The sequence below is a fragment of the Podarcis tiliguerta genome (assembly GCF_965153285.1).
Source record: "Podarcis tiliguerta genome assembly, chromosome: 6".
Taxonomy (NCBI): domain Eukaryota; kingdom Metazoa; phylum Chordata; class Lepidosauria; order Squamata; family Lacertidae; genus Podarcis; species Podarcis tiliguerta.
The window spans coordinates 36,283,225-36,292,688 of NC_139539.1; the positions used below are offsets into that span (position 1 = coordinate 36,283,225).

General features: G+C 41.0%; 1 protein-coding gene across 6 annotated transcripts in view; it reads left to right on the forward strand.

The window, feature by feature from the left end:
- KCND3 (potassium voltage-gated channel subfamily D member 3) overlaps positions 1–9,464 on the forward strand; it is a 266,574-nt gene extending 257,110 nt beyond the window's left edge. For all 6 annotated transcript variants that reach the window (XM_083444375.1, XM_083444372.1, XM_083444377.1 and 3 more), the window contains one exon: positions 1,833–9,464. In XM_083444375.1, coding sequence (XP_083300501.1) covers positions 1,833–2,034 — 202 coding nt within the window. In that variant the 3' untranslated portion in view covers positions 2,035–9,464. The remainder of the gene's footprint in view (positions 1–1,832) is intronic.

The following is a 9,464-nucleotide window of genomic DNA, read 5'->3' on the forward strand; positions in this document are numbered from 1 at the left end:
ATTTATCTACTTGTACTTTGACGTGCTTTCGAACTGCTAGGTTGGCAGGAGCAGGGACCGAGCAGCGGGAGCTCACCCCATCGCAGGGATTCGAACTGCCAACCTTCTGATCGGCAAGTCCTAGGCTCTGTGGTTTAACCCAAAGCGCCACCCATGTCCCAGCGCAAGGTTAGCTGAATGCAAATGTGCAGAGTAGGAATTTACCCCAGATTGGCTCCAGATTATTCTTTATCTTTTATCTGCTCCATCAGGACAATGGTAGTTAGCATTCACTGGTGATGAAGTTAGGTAATAGGATCCTGGCCACAACAGGCAGATCAGAGTGGGGAAAGAAGTGAGAGAGCAATCGCTGGAGAGCACCTAGAGGCACTGAGATGGGGGAGACAGTGTCGTAAGAAGGGGGAGTGTGGTGGGTGCAGGCCGCCCCCGGTGGCATCGCTGAGGAGGGGTGACAAAATAGCAAAAATATTTGTTTTAGTAAAAATAACTCCCGTACCCACTGCACGCCCCTTCCTACGCCACTGCAGGAGCACTCTCCCCTCGAGAGATTTGCAGAAACCAGCATTGCTGCCTCCAACTTTGCAGGCAGATCACAGCCTTTATGGCTAGTAGCCTTCGACAGCCCTCTCCTCCATGAATCTGCCTAATCCAGAGGTGTAGCTAGGTGAGGCAAGGGGGCACTGGGCGTCACACCTTTTCTTTTCTGCAGCTTGTTTGCATTATGCAATGCAGCCAGAACTTTGGGGCTCAGGGGAGCAACACAGCTAGAAGTCTGACCAGAAAGAGTCAGATGCAGACAAGGAGATGGGGTCTTGCTCCCCCATAAATGGAGGGAGGCAAAAGCTTGTTGCTTGCACCCAAAGGTTTGCAAGCTCTGAAGTTCCGTATTTTGGGAAGATTGCCTCCATAAAATAAATAAAGCTGTAGCCTCAGTTCAACCTAACGATATGTGCCTTGTCTCTTATTTTGGGTGTGGGTACAATTGGCAGCCGTCAAGAGCACTGAACCATTGTAAGGATCCTACTGATACACCTAGAATGACTGAGGTTTCAGAAGATCCTCTTTGTAAGTCACTCTAAGATTACAGCCAGGGTTTCATACTGAAAGAGTTTTTTGTCTTTGTATTGAAATCCAGATAGGCAGTTGGCTAGAGAGCAACCCTATCATTTCCACTCCATAATTAATCATAGGATGCAACCAGTGCGGCTCTTAATAGGAATGTTTCTAGCTCCCAAGCCCTTAGGACTTCTGCAGAGTGATATTTGAGCCAGGCAAGGAGTAAAGAGACAGAATGGCAGCCAAGTAATCTAGGATGACCTGTAAGGGTAGACATGCTGCAGAAACAAAAGCAGGATTAACCATTAATTGGGCAGAATATTCAACAGCTAGACCCAACAAGATAGGATTCCATGTTGACATTAATCAGTGTGAAGAATGAATCTGTGTTGTTCCCTATTTAGGTTGCTTTTAGATCAGCTATGGGCAATACATGTGTTTTTCTTGGCTAGTCCTCAATTACAGGTTGGAGGAGGTCGCAGTCTCCCATTTTTACTGTCCGGGTATTTTGGGTGGCAAGGGTTTTTGTTTTTCTTTAACTGTGCCTATAATACCTACCTCTTGAGCAGAAACTCATTGGGTGACCTGTACGCTGTACGCCGGCTCCCTCGGCCAGTAAAGCGAGATGAGCGCCGCAACCCCAGAGTCGGTCACGACTGGACCTAATGGTCAGGGGTCCCTTTGCCTTTTTATCCAACACTTGCAACAAACAGCTTGCAACTTCTGCTCCTTTTAATCCTCCCCACCCCACCCCCCGGCTGTCTTTTGTCTTTTAGTCGATCCAGCCTAAATATGAAATCAGACGATGGGCTGAGACCGAACTGCAAAGCCTCCCAAATAACTACAGCAATCATCAGCATCCCGACGCCTCCAGCACTGACCCCAGAAGGCGAAAGCAGGCCTGCCCCATCCAGCCCCGGCCACTCAACGAACATTACCGCTACGAGCAGCAACATTGTCAAGGTGTCGGCTTTGTAAGGCTGTGTCGGTCAAAGGAGGCTGCTTGGAAGGCCGGCGTTTCTCTCCCTTTCCCCACCTCCATGTTCCTCCTTTGCTGCAAATTGTGCCTAGATGAGTGGCTGGGTGGACAGCTAGACCAACCTGACCGGCATCTAAGAATTAACTGCGGGAGCCTGGCAAGGCAGCTTCCTTCAAACTCACGTTCATGCTGCAGAGTGAGCTCAGAAGAACTGGGAAGCTAGAAGGGGCTGGATGGAAGGAGCTCTCTTTTGTCTGTCAACAAGAAGAAGGAATGTTCCCGGCTGTGGGGCATAGAAGAGTTTCCAGAAAGTGGAAGAGACGTCCTGTCATAGCTACGAGAAAGTCAATAAAGAAGCAGAATTATAACACTGTGTATCTCAGCACCTTTTCAATGGTTTTTAATGGATAATATTTATTCATGAGGATATGACTGAAAAAGGTGATTAGGAAAAAACAAACGGATTTTGTGATTATTATTATTATTTCCTTCGTGCAGCAGGATCTTTTAATCAACCAAAAGTACACATTTACTTTCTTTTATAGCTGAAGGTTTTAGGCAAAAAAAAAGCCACCTTGTCACGAGAATTTGGTTTTCATTCTTTTGTGAGTGCGTGTGTGGGTGAGAGCAAGCAAGAGGATTCGTGAAACTTGGCACACTCCGACTACAAAAGATCTGAGCACACTTTCCTGTTTCTGGGCTCAACCCTGCAAAGACGTACCATCTGCATGGTCCACGACAAGCTTTAAGTAGTGCCTGTAGAGCCAGGGGTTCTACTCACTGTGTACCCTTTTCTTGCATGAGTGTGTCTTTGCAGGCTTCAGCCTTTAGTGCGCAGTAGCAAAAATAGAGACCTGCATGCAGTCACACACACACAAGCACCAATAAAACTCTCATTGTGGATGGCATTCTTTCTTAAGACAGGGTTTTGTTTTTTTCTGTAATTGCCTTTTAATTCAACACAAATTGCAGTTGCAAACAGTGTATTTGTCTGCTAATTATTGTATGTGCTGGGGGGGGGGATATTTGTTGGGGAAAAGACAGGCATTTGTAGTCCACCACAATTTTCTGCTTTTAAAAAAATTATTTTGTTATCACTGGCTTGTAAAGAGTGTGACTAGAATAACCAGTTCTGTATTTTTTAAAAAGTCTAAAGAAGTAAGCCTAGGGGGGATTTTATTTTTTAATCTTGTACACACGAGTTTCAAAGAGGGCAAAAATCAGTCAAAGCAACTGCGCCAGATGTTCAGAAATACTCTGTAATCTATGCCCATGCTTTCTTTCTTTTTTCTGTTTTATATGTGTTTATTTAATAGTATTGGAAGTGTCTCCCATTGTATATAGTAGCCAGATAGTCAGTGGAAACTGTCCTTGGTAGGATTACTTCAGGAGCCAACTGTTTTGCATGGACTGATAGTGTGTTTCATTTTGTAATACAGTCCTGTGGCTCTTAGTGACAGTCTCTGGGTTGCATCAGTTTGATGGATAAAGCAATTTAACAATATTTGACTTTCCCTTGTTAAAGCATCATTTCCTGCCAAAGAGGAGGATCGCTTCTAGATTGTTGGGATCTACTTTATATTAGAGTACCATTTCTAAGCAATTTATAAAACACTGTTAATAGATGGTTAAATATGTTTCAAAAATAGTTCACCAATTGTTAAAATATTGTTATACTGTTTAGAAAGCGTAGGACTGTGAGTCATAACCAGCTATAAGGTTTTATACCGATGTTCTCATAATGTACCTCCCCTGGGTGCAAACCTGTGGGACTTCTATCCATGTCAACAAGGCTTACAATAATGCAGAGCTCTGTGGATTGTGTTCTTTCGTCACAAATTTTACACGATTTATTAACCTTTTCAGACTCATTTAACCTTTCAATTTTTTCCAAATGTATTTTAGGTTGTGTATCCCATAATGTCTTTTGCACCTTTGCAGCTTTCATTTTTGGCAAACCATCACAAAATGTGGCCCAGAATGTTTTTGATCCTGAAATTGTGTTGCTGTGAAAACATGGAGGTTTTGCAAACCCAACATCATGTTCAGAAAACATCTAATAAGCAGCTCCAATGGGGGGGGTCGTCTTTGCTTTCAGACTTCTATTCTGATTTGCTTTTCGGCATCTAAATTAAAAGCATTGAGCAAATAGTGCTTGGAAGCCACAAAAAGGAATAAAAACAGCTAGGTCTAATGAAATGTACCTTTCAGCCAAATAAAACTAAAACTTAATGTAACGTATGATCACCTACTAACAACAAATTTGTTTCTTAGTTTATTTCTTTTTTCCTCAGATACCATATAGTGCTATGTTTTTGTTTATTCCAAAACCCCTTCCATCTTCAGCTTTCAAACAAGGAATTTTGGTGCATTGGCCACAGAATCCCTTGCAAGCTCAATCCTAGAAGACAACAGGTGATGCCAGGTGGCAACCAAGCCAGTTAGGTCTACATTGTCCTGCACATACTGAACGTCCACCTTAAAATATTCAACTGTGTCACTGTGTTGTAAGGAAAAAATGGCAATGGTGGACATGTGAACCTGTCCATCATGAAACGGATTCAGGTGGATAGCCGTGTTGATCTGTCATAGTCATAATAAATAACAAGATGAAAGATGAAAAAATATTTTTTTAATAATTCCAGTGGCATCTTAAAGATCAACTTCCCTGTGGGACCAACTGTTATAACAGTCATCAACAGTTATAAGGTTGAAGCGACCTCTGCTTCAGAGTATATGACGAAGTGTGTATTACACACAAAAGCTCATACCTTGAAAGCTTATATTTAGTTGATGTGCCACTGGAATCATTAAAAAATTTTTTTTCATCTTGTTATTTATTATCATCATGAACAGTCTTCTCATCAAGAAATTCCCAGTAAGCTTCTGAGGAACTGAAGGTTCCAAGGACACAGTTTTTAAAAGCCACTCTTCTAGTAATATGAGACAGGCCTTAATTTACCCCCTAATGTTTGTCCAAGAACCCTTTTCAATACCACAGTTTAGCCTTGGAACAAGTAAAGGATGTGCCTTTTGAGTGTCTGCAGAGTAGTATCTCTCCCTTATCCCCAGTCCCACACATCTAGGATTAGGGGAAAGGTTTGTGGGCCAGTGGCGAACAAATAAACTTCAGCTCTGGTACCTCTGATTTCAGAAATTAAGTACTACATTGTCCTTGAGTCCAATCATTCCATTATCTCATGGGTGATCCTGTTTAATTCACTCCGGTGAAAGCAAACTTTTGCCATTTCCCTTGTGAAACTGGTGCACAGTCTACGAGAACTGACCCATAAGAGTCTCTGTGATGCCCAATTTAAACTTTCCTTTGCTTCGTTTAACTTCATCACATCTCATTATACCTCTTGCCTAGTCAATTTGAAGCTTGATCCTTCACTACCCTCACCATATTGCATTGACTTTTTACATCTGTGCAAAGGGAGGCTAAAATGCAGGGTGTCCTTGCACATGCAGGATATGTCACAGAAACAAACCCTTTTCGTCGCAAGATCGCAGATTATGTAATTGGTATAAAATGAGAGTTTATATGGGGAGAAGAGCCTGGCTTCATTAAGCCGCAGTCCAATACTAACCAGTCCTTCTATAAAAACTTCTACTCCCATCTCCAATGCAGAGTTGTGGTTCTTATCATGCATGGCCCACAGGATGATATAGAAAAGGACTGCCTCTGGCTCTTCTGCCTCCCTGCACCATGGCAAAATTATCTTTGTTCAGCAGCATTGCAGGGAGGCAGCAGGCAAATGTGGGTCTGCAGTAAGGTTGCGAGGGCTGAGCAAAGCATATAGGAACATAGCAACAGGCACTATGATGCCATTAACCATTGCAATCCATGACCAGTATGAGAAATCACAGCAAGTAGGCCAATACTGAATCATAACTAGTAGTCGCCAGATGAGATGGGGACCCTGTACCTTTCATATTCTGTAGAAGGCGTTTTGGCAAGTGGAGCTTTTCATGCAGTTCTTTATAACTGACCATTCTAGAAGAGTGTGCCTTTACTTCAAGAATTCAATGTTTCTTGGTTTCGTTGTATGGCTCCAGCAAATCAGAACACCAGAATATTCAAATTGGCAAACTGGAAAATTGGTGTTTGGCAGATCAGGATCTTTATTTCAATATTCTGATGTTTTCATAATTTGGTTTTTCTTACAAGCCTCCAAAATGAATTTGTCTGCATCAAACCCACAAATGTAAATGTGGGTTCAATGGTCGCTTGGAAAATTGGTCTAGTCTCTTGGAATGATGGAATGTTACTTCTTTTTGCCCATCTATAGCATGACCTTGGCATGTGTGTGGTGCACTCGAGGGAGCACCTGAAAGTCCCAGGCAATATACCTCCTGCCAAAGGCATACAGAAGTACTAACAGTCTGCATCATCAACCCCCTCCTCAAGACTTTAAGTTACCATCTTGCATACCATTAGTCTGCTGAAATCACATTGACTTCTATTCGATTTTAGCAGTGTAGCTGTAGGATGTGCAGCCTGTTATTTTAATAATAGTGGGAGGTGAATAATGTCTTTGCTCTGTGAAGGGCACAGGAGAATTACTCCTATGGAAAGGTTCGGAAAGGTGCATGAGTGCAATGCCCCTTCCATATATGCAAGGGAAGAACAGTGGATACTGTCTAATAACTCCAGCTCCTGGAGTCCCACAATTGGATGAGAAAAAGCAGCAATAGTTCCAAACCTGTTGGTTGTGAAGTAAGATGTGGTTTCTGTGCTACCCATCATTTTGCCTTTACTAGACATATCCAGCTATGTGTTTTCTCTTTCGTCTTAGAAAACCAGTGATCTAGTGCATTTTCCATCCCAAACTGGCTCTGAAACATTCATTTCTTCCTGCCACTTGGCAGTTGGCATCACATTTCATAGGACTATTACTTTTCATAAGCAGAATTGGACAAAAATATTTCCCTGCATATATGGCATCCTATCGTACCAGCGTATCACGGCAAACTAAATGCTGACCATTCACTATTCCTGAAACACATAATCTCACTGCTGTCAGTCAGTATGATCCACAACTTCTCTTCACTTCTGCCAAGAGACCAGTGTGCATGAGAATTTTGAAAGTGTATGGCATTCCCCTGATTTTAGAAAAGGGATGTTCCTGAATATGCGGACATTAATGGGTATATTGGGGCTGATGTATCAGAAACAATGGGCACAATCCAAGTACTTTTAAGTCCCATTGACTTCAATAGATAAATTTAAAAATACAGTATGCTTACCGTACCTATTGAAAGCAAAAGTACTTAACTTTGGATTTTAAATGTGACTACCTGAACATTCTCCCCCTGAAATATCATTGCCCTGCTTAATATCTTAGAACCTAGGGAATGTGACTTTAGTCTTACATTTTCAAGTAGGGGATTATGGGTCTTTTTACAATATTTGCAACTGTTTTGCTATGTATTGAGAAATAACTAAATAGACAAAATGTTAATCTGACTCATGTCTCTGACCCATATATAATAGTTTTTCTCTCTCTCTAAATTCTAACAAACTCTACAGCAGATCGAAAACAGTAGAGCAAATCCAATTGAACTCATCTTTTCCATCAACACAAAATAAAAATTCTGTCTTGTGTTTTAATATTTCCACCAATTTTTTCCATTTCTGAGTTTAAAACCATTAAACAAAGAAGAGGGACATGGAATCACCAAAAAGAGAAAAGCAATAAGAGGATTTTTTTATTTTAAAATTTTGAAGAGTATTTCTTAGATGTACAAAACTTTTCTACAGAAAGGTGTCCTTTTTTTGCAATTGATGTAATTGTATACAGATCTTCGGTTGGTTTGTATTACCCAGGAAAATGAGTTCTTTTTAAATCAGTAGATAATCAACTTATTGTTCTCTTCCCTCTCAAAAACTAGTCAGTCATAGGAAAGTGAACTGTCTCCTTGTAACTCAGGTTTTCAAAAGCAATGGCCATAGACAAATGTCACCTCCAGTGAGGTACTCTCTCTAGATTGGTTCAGTGATTAGGGCTACTATCCTCTATACACTTTATGTAGGAGTAAGTCCCATTGAACTGAGTAGGACTTCTGATTAAACATGCTTAGGATTGTGCCGTAAAACTGTTGATCAGAACTTCTGTTCATGACTCACTGTGTCTCCTGGAACAAGCCACTCTGACTTTTTAACGTCTCAGTATATCTACCAATAAGATTCAGGTAGTTTTAAAAATAACTTCCTCTCTAGTTCAGTGCTAAATTTATGATCATTTGGTTAACTCAATTAAAACTCTTTAATAAGTATACAAAATGTTTTCTGGAGGGGGGATGCCAAATAAGATGTCTCATTATTTAGAGCAATTACTGATTGGAGAAGTTGGTTTTTAAGGGATACAAATTGTTGGAAATATACCAATGGCCGTTAATCAAGATGATCAGCATTTTTTAACTCTTAAGGTGGGCACGCTGTTTAAATCAAACAATGAGGAACAGAGGGACTGTCATTACTCTGTGATGTTACACTCTGAAGCCTTCAGCTATGACAAATATCAAATAACCAGAGTAAGATCTGCACTTCCTTTAGGCTATAAGGGGAATCATCAAAAGAAGAAAGATATCTTTTGTGGATGGTTCCTCATGATGTCAGAGATGCTATGAGAAAAAAGGGGACATGCAGGTCAAGGTGTCTTCATCTCCAAGTCCAGATTGAGTGAAATGGACACAAAGATGGAGAAGTCCATTGTCGAGTGGAATTTCAGGAACCACAGGGCTAGATTTACTGTTGACCTAACACAGCACGACAGTTATTTTGTTTTTCTTGTCTAATTATTGTAGTCATCAGTCATGGGACCAAATGACAAATAATCCTCTAGTCTTGCTTTCAGTCAAAAGTTTCATAATTTTGTGCGTATGTGCGCATATGTGTGTATTGCTTTCTTTTCCTTTGCAGACTAATGCTTGCCACGGCAGGTCAAACAGCCATGCAGCTGAGAGATTAAGATCCATAGTATATCCTTTTCTCAGTTCTCTGTTGTTACCATGACTGGAGTTGCAGCTGGCTCCATGGACCAATGAAATATATTACAGAACATGTGTGATGGTATATTTTTGATAAATCAGTGAGACATTCCAATGCAATGGTGTTTGCGCTAGAGGTTTTATGTTGTTACCAGAATTCTCTCTCAATTGCATTATTTTCTATTTTCATACTCTAAATGGGCTTTGCTTACAAATCATCACAACCAACTGAGACAAAATTGTACTGTACAAAACTGCAGGTAGATTCGTTTCAGAAAAACTTTCTAAAGAATCCTAAGTTTCCTGTTGTCTTCTTTTGAAACTGTAGTGCATATGTTGAAACTTGTATATCATTTACAGTACTGCGTCTTGTGCCACTGCTGTACCTGATGTATCCAATCTGGATTAAATGGAATATGTGCCACAAAGCACTGAA